Raw genomic sequence first — 15,967 nt, 5'->3', positions numbered from 1 at the left:
TCACTGCAAGTTAACTTGCTAACCAGCAGAAAACTAATATGAACAGAGTACTATTTAGGTTAAAGAATATTCATCTTCCAGCAAGCAGACTGAATCCCCATCACTGATATACTCTGAAGCAGGAAATAAGCTAAAACCTTACACTTGCAACCCAACTAGTCCCTGTAGCATCAAGCTCAAAAGAATATTCATCTTCCAGCATATCAACAACAGTTGAGCACATATCAGATGCCACATCAAGATGTATCTTTGCCGTGAATATCACAAAGCATGCAAATTCACTTGAAGAGAAAAGTGTCATACTACAATTTCACATGAGCAACCCCTAAACGCATAATAACAGCTACATAGCATTTCGCAAAAGAGTAAATGAGGAAAATTCTCATGGTGGATATGCTCCAGCCAATTTACTGAATGATATTATTGATGACACCGGCACCGACGGTCTTGCCACCCTCACGGATGGCAAACCTCATACCCTGCTCACAAGCTACGGGCTGGATAAGCTCAACGACCATCTTGATACGGTCACCGGGCATGCACATCTTCGCCTCTTCATCCTTGTCATTCATAATGTTTGTCACGTTCCCTGTCACATCAGTAGTCCGCATGTAGAACTGTGGGCGGTAACCAGGGAAAAATGGGGAGTGCCGGCCACCCTCCTCCTTCTTAAGCACATACACGACCGCCTCAAACTTAGTGTGTGGCGTGATGGAACCAGGCTTTGCTAACACCATGCCTCTCTCAATGTCTTCCTTCTGCATACCACGGAGCAGCAGCCCAACATTGTCACCAGCAATGGCATCATCCATGGTCTTCTGGAACATCTCGACACCAGTCACTGTGGCATTGCGGGTCTCCCTGATGCCGACAAGATCGACTGGGTCCCCAACCTTGACAGTGCCACGCTCAATACGGCCAGTGGCAACTGTACCACGACCAGTGATGGAGAACACGTCCTCAACAGCCAGCAAGAAAGGAAGGTCGGTCTGCCGCTGCGGGACGGGGATGTGGGCATCCACGGCATCAACCAACGTGAAGATGCCATCCACCCACTCGTTCTCGCCGCGCTTAATTCCAGGGGTGGCCATGAGGGCCTCAAGCGCTTTCAATGCGGAGCCCGAGATGATTGGTACGTCGTCACCATTGTATTCGTAGGCTGTGAGCAGCTCGCGAACCTCGAGATCGACGAGCTCTAGCAGCTCCTCATCGTCGACCTGGTCCTTCTTGTTGAGGAAAACAACAATGCTGGGGACACCGACCTGCTTGGCGAGCAGGATGTGCTCCTTGGTCTGCGGCATGGGCCCATCGGCGCCGGAGACGACGAGGATGGCGCCGTCCATCTGGGCGGCGCCGGTAATCATGTTCTTGACGTAGTCGGCGTGGCCGGGGCAGTCGACGTGGGCGTAGTGGCGGGTCTCGGTCTCGTACTCGACGGTGGCGGTGTTGATGGTGATACCACGGGCGCGCTCCTCGGGGGCGGCGTCGATCTCGTCGTACTTCTTGGGCGCGCTGCCCCCGACGGAGGCGAGCACCATGGTGAGCGCCGCCGTGAGGGTGGTCTTGCCGTGGTCGACGTGGCCGATGGTGCCGATGTTGACGTGGGGCTTGGTGCGCTCGAACTTGGCCCTCGCGGCGCGCACGACCAGCAGTCCCGGGCGCCGGCCGGAGCTCCCCGCCCCCGCCCCCGCCGCCGCGCGGCGGGACCGCGCGGGCGTGGAGAACCCCAGGGAGGTGGAGAGGGGGAGGCGGGGCTTGGAGGATGAGGTGGAGGGCGGGAATAGGAGGGCGGTGGAGGCGGATGCGGCGGCCAGGGAGGCCATGGCGGCGGCTCGAGCGAGCTGGGGGGAGTGCTGCCGCTGGTGCGCGGGGGAGGATGCGGGTTGCGAGGAGGGTGGTGGATAGGGGGGGAGAGGAGGCGAGAGGGGAAGAGGGGTTCGCTTATCTAGAGAAAGAGGATTTGGGGGATAAGGGGGAGGGCCACGGATTAGGCCAAGCCGGGGGGCGGAATCGTGAGGCGCTCGATGCCTCGCCCGCCCACGCGACGCGCTGGCGCTGGTCGTGCGTCTCGCCGCCGGCCGTGTCGCGGGGCTCGGAACGTGAAATAGAATGGTGGCGTTTGGGCCAGAAAAACGGGGGTGCGGCCCAGGTTCCGCCTCGTCGCGCCGAATGCCAACCTTGCCTTTCCAAGCTGTTCTCAAAAAATAAAAACGTTCCATTTCCTTCTTTCTTTCTGTCGCAAAAGAAAAAGGCACGACTCTTGTTAAATACTGTATAAAAGAGAGGCCAATAAAGGAACTTTCGTTCTCTCACAAAAGAAAAAAACACAACAATTGTTAAATAAAAATAGATGCCAAGAAAGGATTATATTTCATAGAGGAATGCTGGTGATTGTTGCATCCATTTGACGCTGATGCTAAGCATGGAGGAGGGCAAAGATAAGAATCGGAAGAATGTCCTGGAAAAATGAGTGGGCCTTGGTCGCAGAAAGAAAAAGAAACACATGTTGATCACTGCATAAATGCATGGGATGTGCGCCATAAGCAAATTTTACATGAATGGTAAACATGTCAGGCTCTATTGGAAATACATGTAAACAGTTCTCCAAACGTTTTCATTTGGGACATTAGCGTGATTTTCAAAACAGAACATTATGGACGAATACAAATAAAGTTCATATCTCGATTTGCAACAAGAAAACTTTAAACACTGATTTTCATCAAAATATAATGACCGAAACATAAAAAATGACACGTAACCATTTTTCGACAGAAGTGTATATGCGTATCTCTCAAGCAACCAACCTAAACTTTTTAGAAGATATCGAAATTTGAGTTTGCCATTGTCGAGAATTTATAGGAAATCATAGATGCAAATAACATTGAATGACTGGTTAAAGACTCTAGGTTTCGCTTACTAGAGCTATGATGTTGTTTTATCTTAGTGGTAATTCTAAATTCTTTTGTAGAGATCTCTTAAAATGAAACTATGGAATAAAATATATGAGGACAAAATAACCTCCATGTGCATTCAATGTAAGTCATGATTGGGGTTCCTAAGACTACTCATAGTGCAAATAATTTGAGTGGTAACATGCATGCCAACTAGGCATTTTGATGACATGGCATAGTAATAAATGAAAAAAAAAGGGAGGTGCTAACTAGATATGTTAGCATAGCATCACACAAATCAAGGCAAGATGAGTCTACACCATAATAAATGACACAATGCATGGTACCACATGTAAGTTACTTCCCACAGTGGAGGTAGCAACTTAGACAAATAACAAAGACATGTTACTAGTCTAAGGTACTATGCACTATGACCAGCCTAAATTTCAGGAGGTGTCGGTTAGCATCAAAAAGTTTATGTTGGTTGCTTGGAAGATACACACATCTATAATATCTAACTAAAACTCATTTAATGTTTGCAAGCTCAACATGCAAAGTGTTCACATCATCACCATTTACCTTGACTAAGATTTCTTTAACATTTGAGTTCAACATGCAAAGTGTCTACATCATCGCAATAGATATCCGCTAAGATTCATTATTGTTTGTGGTGTAGTAAAATAAAACCCCTATATGGGCCGGGCTGTAAATCCTACGTGGCGACGACCAGGTCAACATTTCCCAAGCACGAGTCAAGACGTCCACGTGGCACGATCAATCCTACGTGGCAAAGGAAGACAAGTCAACAAGTCAAACCTCTCATGCCATGGTCAAAGGGTCAAATGAGCTAGAGTAGGGGACAAAGAAAGGTGTGAGGAGGGGGCCCTTAGTCCATGATGGACCATGGACCAAGCCCCACTTTTTCCACATGGTGCACACAAAAGATATGGACCAAGAAGCTACTTTTACCATTTTGCCCCACTTTTCTCTCTCCCCCAAGGATAGCCATGGTCTTTTGTCATGAACTCCTAGGCTATAAATACCCCCCATGAGGACATGTACCATTCATTCTCGCTTGAATAAACTCAAGGGGAGAGGGCTAGAGAGCCTCTTTGAGGAGCTCTAGTTTCGTGATCTCGGGAAGCCTCGTTCGGCCCGAGCCCGAAGGAGAAGGAATCGGGTTAGAGTCTTAAGGGTATCTCGACCTCGCTACTTGGGAAGCCTCGTTCGGCCCAAGGACGAGGCGGCCCCTTTCGACCTCTCGCTAAGTGATTCGGGGAGCCTCGATCGACCCGAACGCTTTGGCTAATGACCCCCTCGAAGCCTCTCCTAACATAGGACTAAGTCGCACCCGCAGGGTCGACCGAACCTATTCAAAAAATATCAACGTGTCAACTTGTCCAAGTGTACGGCGACCTTCGCTATAAGGCCGGCGTCCATGCCCTACTTTCATACTCGTACTTATGCCACCAAGTTTTGGCACCCCTTACTCTAATTGTTATCGAGAACAACAACAGTTTGTAAACTCAATATGCACGGTGTCAACGTCATCATCAACTCAACCAACTCTTCGCATTTGCACGTCTTAAAGAAAATTCTCTATCGTTCTCTATGTGGCATAAAAACATGGAACTTTTACCTCAAGGCATTCTCATCATAACTTTTTACCTCTAGGACATCACCCAATTAACCAAACCATGTTTCCTTTCCTTTCACCATTCCAGCAAAAGAAGCATATAAGAAATTTACTAATATAATTCAAAAGCCGAGGGATACTAAGGCTGCGTTCTTTTCAGCTTTTAGGACCAGCTTCTACTAGAAGCTGCTCTCACCTAACTCCCTGGAGAAGCCGCATCTTAGTTTTAGCTAGATTTCCAAAATAGTTTAGGCCAAACTAATTTGGTAGCCTAATCAAATTTAGGTGGCGGCTTCTACATGAAGCTGTGGGAGGGCAGCTTCTCGGAGAAGCCGGTCCAGCAAGCCAAAAAGAACTGGCCTAAACCACTACCAGTGTGGCTAAGTTTCAAAAGTATGTATTCTCATGTCTATTTATCAACATTGATTACATGAAAAATGAGACGCCAAACCTAAATATTCTTTTAGTCACACGTGAGGAATTAGGCATGAAGATAAATTAATTTATATATCATACAAGCCTATTTGCATTATGTCTTACATCATAGCATGAGTTCCAATAGTCCTGTATTGTTTATTTTGCTTCATTGCAAAAGAAAAATCACGTATGGAGAAATGTGGTGCCCTTTGAGGCCCGCGGCAACGCGCGGGGTATCCACTAGTTGGTTAACATTCCTGTGAATGACCATTGTTATCGCTTTGTTGTCGAGGTTAATACTCCTTTTTTCATCCTCCCCTTTTTCCACTTCTCCCTTGCTTCCCACACGTTTGAGGTGTACAGAACACCTAGTATTAGATAAGTGAAAAGAACATAGTTTTAGACAATTGAAAGAGTGGACCTTAATGAATTAGGTGAGCAATATGTTTTTGACTCCTCTCATCCACATTTGTAGGACGTGGACATAGAGTCATGTCAACGTTTGATCAATAGTTAGACAAATATTTAGCCTATGTCTATACAATGATACCGTCACAAACTATTTTTCAATGTAAACCTTATTAGGGTCAAAACATCTCATACTTCGTGCTTACTATGGAGCACTCAAATTGCTTGCCAAAATTTCTCGTAAAATTCCGTCCCCACAAACTCGAGTTTACTATTGGTAATCACAAGGAAATTGATTCATGCGACAGAGGATCTACATTTTTGTTTAAGAAACTACGGGCGACAGAAGTCAAAATTGTTCATCCTACGAATCTACCCACTTTCTTTCTGAAAAAGAATCACGCTACATATTGTCCATATGAAAAGAAAAATCATCAAAAAGGAAAGAGAAAAGGAATCCTTCTTTTTTTTAGGACGCAACGGTCAATCCCCACGATTCGATTAGAAGAATAGAGTTGGTTCTGTTTATGAGGAAAACCGGATCCAAAAACTGATACAAATGCACGACTTATTTAAGAAAAACTTATTCAGGGAAAACCGCCGAAACCATGAGAAAGAGAATACACGGGAAAAAAAGGAATCCTTCTTCCATCCCTGTCTCCATCTCTTTCCCAATTCCACAGCTTCCTCTCCCTCCTGGACACCGATCGCATCCACCTCGAAACCCTAGTCCGGCCATGGCGCGACGATCCGGCCCTCTCCTACGGCGCCTCCTCTCTCCATCCCCTTCCTCTCCTCTCGCTGGCGCCATCTTTCGCCGTACCGTCACCTACATGCCGCGCCCGGGCGACGGAGCCCCGCGCACCGTCACGCTGATCCCTGGCGACGGCATCGGGCCCCTCGTGACCGACGCCGTGCGCCAGGTGATGGAGGCAATGCACGCACCGGTCTGCTTCGAGACGTACGAGGTCCACGGCGACATGCCCTCCGTGCCCGCCGAGGTCATCGAGTCCATCCACCGCAACAAGGTCTGTCTCAAGGGTGGCCTCGCCACCCCTGTCGGCGGAGGTGTCTCCTCCCTCAACGTGCAGCTCCGCAAGGAGCTCGACCTCTACGCGTCCCTCGTCAATTGCTTCAACCTCCCCGGTCTGCCCACCAGGCATGAGAACGTGGACATCGCCGTCATCAGGGAGAACACCGAGGGCGAGTACTCAGGGCTCGAGCATGAGGTCGTGCCCGGCGTCGTGGAAAGTCTCAAGGTATGGCAAATTTCGAATGCTCCTCTGTAGTCTCTACAGGAGAATTACTGACCTTGTCGACGTAGTTTGTGCTAGCTAATTTGTCTGTCGGTGTGATTGATTTTACTGTTCAATTGCTAGTAGACTTACTCAGCATACCCACACCTTTGGAATTTTGGTAGACTCATGACTGACAAGCTGCATATTGGTTGAAATGCTGAAATTTAATATGGGAACCGTCATTTGGAAGGTTGGGGCAATTTGCAGAACAGACATTTAAAGCTGAGTTTGTATACTATTCGATTTACAGCAAAAGTAAAAATCAAACGAGAAACTGTAGGCCTTCGTGATTGGTTTGTTCCAATTGGATATGGTTGCCATGAGGTTCAGTCGTTGAGATATTGGGGAACGAATTATAGGGAACATTTATTGCGTACTTTGGTGGATCATTGTTGTGCTCATAACTCAAAGTATTTCAAAATTGTAAGATTTACTTAGTTCATGAGATCACATGTAGCAAACCATAAGCTGTTAGAATGATATGCACACACGGGCTTATGTTATTCTTGTGACTGTTCTACGTAATGGATTTATGTTCCTTTAAATAGGCTTTTTACAAGGTAAAGGTCGCACATTCTTTACATTACATAGAACTTAAAGGTTAGGCCACTATAATGGTCTGTTTATATGATCTAAACATTTGTAGTAGAAATGTTTATTTCTCATTACAAATTGTACAATGAAAAAACCAGGGCATGTCTGGTTCACTCCTAACTTTTCCAACCCATAGCTAGGCAAGTTTGGCCATCTGTGGTAGTTGTGTGCCTGTTTCATTGCCGCAGTTTCTTAGCCATGTTGATCACCTGTCGTTAGCTCAATGTTTTTCCAAAACTTGCCTAAGCTGTGGCCAGCGATTTGTTAGCCACAAAAGGTGTGTCTTGGAACACTTTGCCACAACTACGCGTGGTGATATATAGTAGCCAACCAAACATGACCCTAGTATGAAGCATGTAGCAAGCAAAATTCAACTAAATATTCTGATATTTTCCTTTTGATCCTCCATGGACACTTAGACAGTTGCTGTGAGTTCTCTGCGTATAGGAAAGATTATTATATACTTGTGTTGTTACTGTATCAGCATGTATATATTTATCTGAATAATAGTAAGCCATGTACACAGTTGCGTAAAAGATAGGATGCCCGTTCAGATACCGTTACTGTTGTTCAGGACATTGGTTCCTGTCATTATTGATATTGTTGACATTATTGAGAACTGGATCTTTGCTTAAGGATTCATGATATTCGTCATTAATATGCTTGTGATTTGATGCTCTCATGTGTCTAACAGTATCATCTCAAACATTTGTAAACATAATTAATGGTCAACTTGCAAATAGCTACTTTGATGCACGATGTGAGCAAATGTGCGCTCATGTAGTCATGTTACAAAAATTATGGTCATATGGCCTTCTTAAGTATCTTTGTCTCTATTTGTGATTATGAACTGTCCTGGTGAAAGGATGAATCGTGGTATAGTACCTTATTGCCCGACAACACACCAATAGAAACACTAAAACACGTGCAGATTGCATTGTCCATGCTTCGGAAGTGCATACAATTCAGTAGCATCCATTCTGAATAAAATGATATTGTATGTACCTATGACATTTTCCTTAGGGGTTTTGACCACTCCATAAGAAATTTTGTCTGGGGTGCACGTCAGGAAATGTGTTACTAAGGTTAAACAGTCTGGGCGGTATATTTCTATCGCTTCTCCCTGCATAAGTAAATGACATGTCATTGGAACTGTAGTTCTCTATTTGTTGTTGGATTGTGTTCTAACTTCTGAGTCCTTCACATTCTATTATTGTTTCGTGCGAGTTTGCATTATTTCCTGCATCTGAAATAAATGCATGATTTCACATTCTTATTTTTTTTGTCTAAAAGATTGTTTCTCCGTGTTAACGCTCACTGACTGGATTTGCTAGGTGATGACGAAGTTCTGCTCTGAAAGGATTGCTAAATATGCTTTTGAGTATGCTTACCTCAATAATAGAAAGAAAGTGTCGGCAGTGCATAAAGCAAACATCATGAAGCTTGCTGATGGTTTGTTCTTGGAGTCTTGCCGTGAGGTTGCAACGAAGTATCCTGGAATCCAATATAATGAAATCATTGTGGATAACTGTTGTATGCAGCTTGTTGCGAAGCCCGAACAGTTTGATGTTATGGTATGTATTTCTCACTAAATGTCACTGTTTGTAATGCAGCCATAATTATGTTATGAAAGCAAAGTTCTTTTTTTCTTTCTAAAAGACTCGTAGATTTTTTTAGAACCTTGAATACAACGTTCGATGTGTAGTGAACAATTATGCATTTGTGATTGCATTTAGGTTCATCTTTTTATCCCTAAATTATGAGGATTTTTATCTATGTATGGAACTTATCCTATGAGCACCAAGTCTAGGTTTTGGCTCCCAGACTCACCTGCCTTAAAATATAAATCCAAAGGTGCATTGGCATAGTTCAACATATTTCCAAGAAAACATGCATGTGTGAGCACAATATGGTCTTGCAGTTTTTATGTGCAAAGAAGACAAGGATGAACAGCTAATATATAGGGAAGTAAGTCCATTTAACCCCCCTGAACTATTGGTGAAGTACAAATCACCCCCTGAACTCTGAAACCAGACATAAAACACCCTCACTGTCCTCATCTTCTGTTCTCCACCACTGCTTCAGTCTGAGCCATTGTTGCTCTGCAACTGCTTCTGTTCTGCCACCACCTCTTCTGTTCAACATTGGAGAAGAGAATTCCACACTCTCCTGCCATTCGAGAAGCTTGAGTTGTTATCATGGAGCAAGGAGCTGATGGACTTGCCTCCCTCGCCGGTGTACCGGCTGCGGTCTGACATTGACGGCGGCTTTGGCGACGTCTTCGGTGCTGCGATGGAGGTGGCGATAGAATAGGAGGGAGGCGATAGCGCTGCTGCAGAGGTGCTGCAGATGGGTGGCGATGGCGAGGATCAGTCGTCTGAGCTCCGAGAGCGGTGGCTGGGACTAGCAAAGCGCCCGCACGAGTCATATAACTGGCACTTCAGCATGCGTGGACACAGAGATGGCCATCTTAGCGGTCAACCTGCCAACGTGGCAGCCTCAAGCTAAAAAACAGGCAAGAAACAGCCGAGGGGGTCCAGGTGAACGGTTTTGAAATTTCAGGGGTGTTTTATGTCGGTTTTAGAGTTCAGCGGGTGATTTGCACTTTGCCAACAGTTTAGGGGAGTACAATGGACTTACTTCAATGTGATAACCCCGTGCCTCGTGTAGTCATGTTTGCACCTTTTGCTGGCAAACTCTTTTTTTTTTGCCTGTTCTACTTTATTCGAAGGGCCTTTTCTTGTTTGTCTAAAAGTATTCAAATCATTTTTTATACCCACTGTTGAATTTGGACTTACTTTTGTCTTGTTCCTTTTTATAGGTCACCCCGAATCTTTATGGCAATTTGGTGTCCAATGTAGCTGCAGGTATTGCTGGAGGCACTGGTGTCATGCCTGGAGGTATAGTTTAATGTTGCTTGTGTTTGTTTAACACAAATAGATTTACTATTTCACATACTTGGGTTGTTTCTGGTTAATGTAGTACCTGGTCTGTGTTGCATTTATTTAGCCGTTCCATGTTAGAACCTGTTATTACATACATATATGAACACCCAACTCGTGATATTTTACTCCTTTATATAATATATAAGGCGTATAGATTTCGTTAAGACAAGATTTTGACCATGAATTTCTCCATTAGTAAGTGGTTTATATGATATAAAATCACAATTATCAGCAAGTAGTTTTGAAAACGAATCTATTGGTGCCAACTTATATCAACCATATATTAGCAAAGTACTTCTTGGTCAAAACCTTGTCTTAAACAAAACCTAATACACCTTATATTATGAAAGGAGGGAGTACTAAATCTTTGTACTGCATTGTTTCAGGTAATGTTGGTCAGGACCATGCCGTCTTCGAGCAGGGGGCTTCTGCAGGAAATGTTGGAAATGACAACATTGTGCAGCAGAAGAAAGCTAACCCTGTTGCTCTATTTCTCTCATCCGCCATGATGCTGAGGCATTTGCAGTTCCCATCATTCGCCGACCGGCTGGAGTCAGCAGTGAAGCGTGTTATTGCAGAAGGCAAATACAGGACAAAAGATTTAGGCGGCACCAGCACCACCCAGGAAGTCACTGATGCAGTGATTGCCAAACTCAATTAGCGACCACTTGTGTGCTTTTTGAGTCAGTTTTTTCCACCTCGGGCTATGCTGCTTGCCCCGAGATTTTTGTTGATTATAGCTTTAGATCATCATTTCGTTCAGAAAATCATTGTACATCTTCAGCTATCCTATTTCTGGTTTTGCTTCAAAATAATTGAGCAATTTACCAGGAACTATTATTTCCATGTTATAACGGGAAATAAGAGAGAAAATTGTAAGAAACGATTCTCTTTTGCATCTAGCTGCTGGTACCTCGTGGATTTGAGGATTTGAATTTGGCGATTTGTCGATTACTATCGAGCTTATATATTGACCCACTAATCACAAACAATTCCGCGTACCATTGCTGAAAGATTGATGTTACAGAATAGTACTGAAGTCATTTTTGGAGATTAACTGATGATGCTTCTTTATTTAGAATCAATAGATCATGCTTCTTTATTTAGAACCTCCGATGAACCCGGTCTTGTAATTGTGCGGGTATCGTGGATAGTATGATGTTGGGCATCAAATATGTACAGTGCCAATGTTTGCCATAAGTCGGGACCGACATTGCTTGTTGAAATAGCCACAATGTAATTTCACTTATGCCATAAGCTAAGATCCACATGTGTTATTGAAATGACAAATGATTACATGCAAGAGAGAAATGGAAAATAGTTTTCTATAGTTTAATGACAACTTGAATTTTTTTACAATGCATAACGTTGACCATAAGACACGGACAACTTCTGTGCACATTGTAGCCGCCTTACGACGATCCGGTTTACGTTTTATTTTGAGATTGTCCAGCTTTACTATTAGACAAATACATTACAATTTTTAGGATTTTTTTCTATGTTCGTTGTTCGGTTCGTAGGATTGAATCACATATTATTTTTTCTAAGAATTCATTTGCACTGTACTCCCTCTGTTCCTAATTAATTGGTGCCGGAAATTTCGCAAAAAACAACCCTTGCTATTTCCCGAAATTTTGCAAAAAACCCCTTGTAGTTTTTCGAAATCAACGCGCGGTTCACGTTTAATTGAAGATGTGTACTGCGGGTTGATTTCATAAATTAATAGGGTTTTTTTTTGCAAAATGGCCGACGCCAATTAATTGGGGACATAGGGAATACTTTATAGATTTTTTTTATCCACTCAAACCTCTTTTAAGCTTCATTTTTCTATGCATTCAATCAAACGAACTTTGGTTCAATAAAAATTCTGAACCATTCGAGTGGATATGATATTGTAATTCTGTTTTCATTCTTATTTCTCATGTCAACGAAGAAGCCCTAAGTTTCCTTTTTTTAGAGCAGGCCCTAAGCTTGTTTTTTCAGAGAAGCAGTCCGGCAAAGATATAACTGGGCCGGCCCACTCGCCAATTTTGGCCCATCCAACCCGCTGCTGACTGCTGTTCTCCGCCGCTTGATACAAACCCTAAGAAAACCCACACCCTTTCCTACGCCTCCAGTATCTCTTCCTCCGTCTCCCGACGGCGAAACCCTAGCTAGCTCTCAGCCTCCCCGATGGCCTCGCACCTCGACTTCCGCTACCTCGATGAGGGCCTCGGCGGCGAGCGCGGCAAGCGCAAGCGCCGGGAGGAGGAGGAGGCCGCCGACTCCATGGACCTCGACACCGACGTTCCTCGGCCGTCCAAGCTCCGCGCCGTGCCGTCCCTGTCCGACCCCTCCAAGCCTGCGGCCTTCGGTCAGCCCACCTACGACGGCGTCATCGCCGGGCGCGTCTCGGGGCGGAACTGGAAGGAGCCCCGCACGCGCCGCTCCTCCGCGGTGATGGTGTCCCGGAAGCCCGTCCCGCTGGAACAGCGCGTGAAGGACAAGTCCCTGAAGAAGGCGTACCAGGCGCGTGTGGCGGAGCTCAAGGATGAGATCCGGCAGAACAAGATCGCCAAGAGGGAGAAGCGGGAGGAGCGGGAGAAGCGCAAGAAGGAGAACGTGCTGCGCACGGGCACCAGGTTGCAGAAGGTCACCAACCCCAAGACGATTCAGAAGATCGCCAAGTCCAAGAAGCGCAAACAGCTCAGGGTTGTCTCTGACGATATCTTTGCTGGTGGCAAGAAGTCCGAGGCCAGCCGCCGGATGCAGGTGCCTGGCCTGGATAACTGAGAATCCACTTATCCTATTATCTTTGATGGTACCTGTGTTACAGTGCAGCTTAGTTTACATTGTGTAACAGCGATTTTGTACTGCTTTTCATTTGCTATGAGTTCTGTTATGATCAGTCATGTGCTTCCAGTTACATTGGTATAATATATGAAATTATCGAGCAATGTTCGGCAAGCCATTTTCACTGAAGTGAACCAATCACGCAATTGTTTCATTACCATTTAGCTTGCCTTTTTGGCTTAATTTTGTTCAGGTGGTGAACTGCTGATGTTAACATCAGGTTCGCCCTTGAGGCCTGATCTGTCCTTCCGGCAGTCATGAGCTTCATTACCCAGCTTGCTTGTTTGGCTTGCTTGTTTTCAGATGGCGAACTGCTGCTGTTAACATCAGGCCCGTTCACCCTTGAGGCCTTGATTGTTCTTCCGGCAGTCAGGAGCTCAGATTGCTGACTTTTGGTTATGTTGTTTCATACTTATTGTGAATTGTGCACTCTGTTTTATATTTGCTCTTGATTGATCTAAGGTTACTAATATCTGGTTCTTGATTGATCTGAGGTTACTAATACCTGGTTCTTGATTGATCTGAGGTTACTTGCTGATTGTTCATATCAACCTTGATTTGGTAGTTCCACTGACTTTGGTTCTTGATTTGGCCTGTCGACGGTGGTATAGTAGTTTTGTGCAATCTTTTTTCCTTTTTTATTCTTGATGAAGCTGAGGATCGGCCGCAACAAATATGTGGTAACGCTACTATATATATCTTGAGTAGAAGTGTTTTTAATTGGATCTAAATCCTGATGCCATTATGGAATCATGTTTATAGAATTTGTGCCTTCATGATAATTATCATGGGTACTGTTTTGTCAAATTTTACATTGTTTCTGGGACAACTGTATAGTCATGTTACTCTGTTGCCTGTTATATTTGCACCAACAACTTTGTATTATTCTTGGATTATTTTGTTTTTTATTCGCAATCAAGCCATTATATTCGTATGATGAAGTGAAAAGGATGTTAAGCTCTCGCTGTTCCATGGAAACTTTTGGTCGAACACCAGAGGAGCGTCTGTGCAATATTAATGCTAGAACCTTGTAGTCTTTAACTTGTGATAAAGAAGGCGACCGTATCGTATGAATCCTGCTACCTTCGTGCATCCGTGTATCAGATGAATTAGAACCAAACGATCTTAATTGTGGGCGCCTGCTGTATTCTGAGAACTTTTTCAGTAAAACGCCCGCCTCCGGTCATTCTATTTTGCAAAATGGGCAAGACTTCGGTGTCCATCGTGCAGAAGCCATTCATGTCAATGCAGTAGTTAGGTCCGAGCGTGCAGCAGAAGGAGAGAGAGAAGGGCTGCCCTAGGCAGCGGCGTGCCCCACCTAGCGCTGGGCAGCGGCGTGCCAGCATGCTTGCGACCTGCCGTGCGGCCGCGCGCGTGCTCGTACTCTTCGCCGATTCCTTTTTTTTTTCGCTGACTCATTCCCACCCAGCTTCTTACTACGTGTTACTAGTACTTTTCAATTGAATCGATTCCTCCAGCAATAGAAATTAGTTTATATATATACTGATAAAAATAACTACATGCAAGTACACTAGCAGAAAACATACGTAAAAAGTCACAAACTAATAAAGATGTGCTGCCTGCCGCACCAAAGTTTACTAGCAGTTCATCAAAACCTACTTATTATATTACCTTCAGCTAATTGCCGGTTCATCGAACACCTACTCGTCTACTTGTGGGTTTAATTGTGTATACTTATTAGATTATCTGCACATACTTGCCAGGTTACCTTCACCTATTTATTGGTTCAACTGTCCCTAATTGCCGTTCACCTACATCTATTTGCCAGGTTATCTTCAGCTACTTGCCGGTTACATACCCCTACTTGCCAGGTTATCTTTACGTACTTGCCGGTTTAACTGTGCCTACTTGCCAGGTTACCTTCACCTATTTGCCGATTTAATTGTGCCTACTTGCCAGATTAATTGCACATACTTGTCAGGTTACCTTCCCCTGCTTGCCGGTTTAACTGTGCCTACTTGCCCGATTAACTGCACATACTTTTTAGGTTAAATCCACCTACTTGTCATGCTCATTATGCATACTTGCCGGGTTAATTGTGATTACTTGTCAGGTTAATTGTGTCTATTTGCTAGATTACCCACACCTACTTGTCAGGTTAATTATGTCTACTTGCCAGGTTAATTGCCTCTACTTGCCATATTAACTGTGCCTACTTGCCAGATTATCCACATCTACTTGTCGGGTTAACCGTGCCTACTTGTCAGATTATTCACACCTACTTGTGAGGCTAATTATGCATATTTGCCGGGTTAATTATGTCTACTTGCCAGGTTAATTGTCTCTACTTGCCAGATTAACTGTGCCTACTTGCCATATTATCCACATCATTTGTCGGGTTAACCGTGCCTACTTGCCAGATTATTCACACCTACCTGTGAGGCTAATTATGCATACTTGCCGGATTGATTATGTCTACTTGCCAGGTTAATTGGCTCTACTTGCCAGATTAACTGTGTCTACTAGCCAAATTATCCACATCTACTTGCAAAGTTAACCGTGCCTACTTGTCAGATTAATTATTCACACCTACCTGCCAGGCCTAATTATGCATACTCGTCGGGTTAACTTCACCTACTTGCCAGGTTAACTGTATCAAATTGCCAGATTATCCACACATACTTGCCAGGCTAATTATGCATACTTGCCGGATTAATTATGTCTACTTGGCAGGTTAACTATAAATATTTTGAAGTTAAACTATGGCTACTTGCAAAGAATATGGTATGACTACTTGTCGGATTATCCCCACCTAGTGTAACACACATCTATCTTTTTTTTTCTTATGGGAAACATACATATCTCAATACGATGCAATGTATACATGTCAAGAGTAAAGGCATGTTCATGTAACACATAAACTAGGACCAAGTTAGAGGTCGACATATGCATCCACAAATGCCATCAGAACAAGAAGCCGAGCTA

General features: G+C 44.4%; 3 protein-coding genes across 3 annotated transcripts; 2 read left to right on the top strand and 1 right to left on the bottom strand.

Moving 5' to 3' along the window:
* Positions 1-170: 170 nt before the first annotated feature.
* LOC100830133 (elongation factor Tu, chloroplastic) lies at positions 171-1,928 on the bottom strand. Its single transcript, XM_003575231.4, has one exon. It carries the CDS (start codon positions 1,821-1,823, stop codon positions 408-410), a length of 1,416 nt encoding a protein of 471 aa, XP_003575279.1. The 5' UTR covers positions 1,824-1,928; the 3' UTR covers positions 171-407.
* Positions 1,929-5,960: 4,032 nt separating this feature from the next.
* Positions 5,961-11,167, top strand: LOC100829621 (isocitrate dehydrogenase [NAD] regulatory subunit 1, mitochondrial). The gene is made up of 4 exons (XM_003575229.4): positions 5,961-6,611; positions 8,579-8,818; positions 10,066-10,144; positions 10,576-11,167. Exons 1-4 carry the CDS (start codon positions 5,961-5,963, stop codon positions 10,848-10,850), a joined length of 1,245 nt encoding a protein of 414 aa, XP_003575277.2. The 3' UTR covers positions 10,851-11,167.
* A 1,113-nt stretch (positions 11,168-12,280) lies between these two features.
* On the top strand, positions 12,281-13,139 carry LOC100829319 (coiled-coil domain-containing protein 86). Its single transcript, XM_010237333.3, has one exon. The coding sequence runs from the start codon at positions 12,362-12,364 to the stop codon at positions 12,959-12,961; it is 600 nt and encodes a 199-aa protein (XP_010235635.2). The 5' UTR covers positions 12,281-12,361; the 3' UTR covers positions 12,962-13,139.
* Positions 13,140-15,967: the final 2,828 nt, after the last annotated feature.

The sequence above is a fragment of the Brachypodium distachyon genome, chromosome 3 (assembly GCF_000005505.3).
Source record: "Brachypodium distachyon strain Bd21 chromosome 3, Brachypodium_distachyon_v3.0, whole genome shotgun sequence".
NCBI lineage: Eukaryota > Viridiplantae > Streptophyta > Magnoliopsida > Poales > Poaceae > Brachypodium > Brachypodium distachyon.
This window is presented reverse-complemented; position numbering and strand designations above follow the sequence as displayed.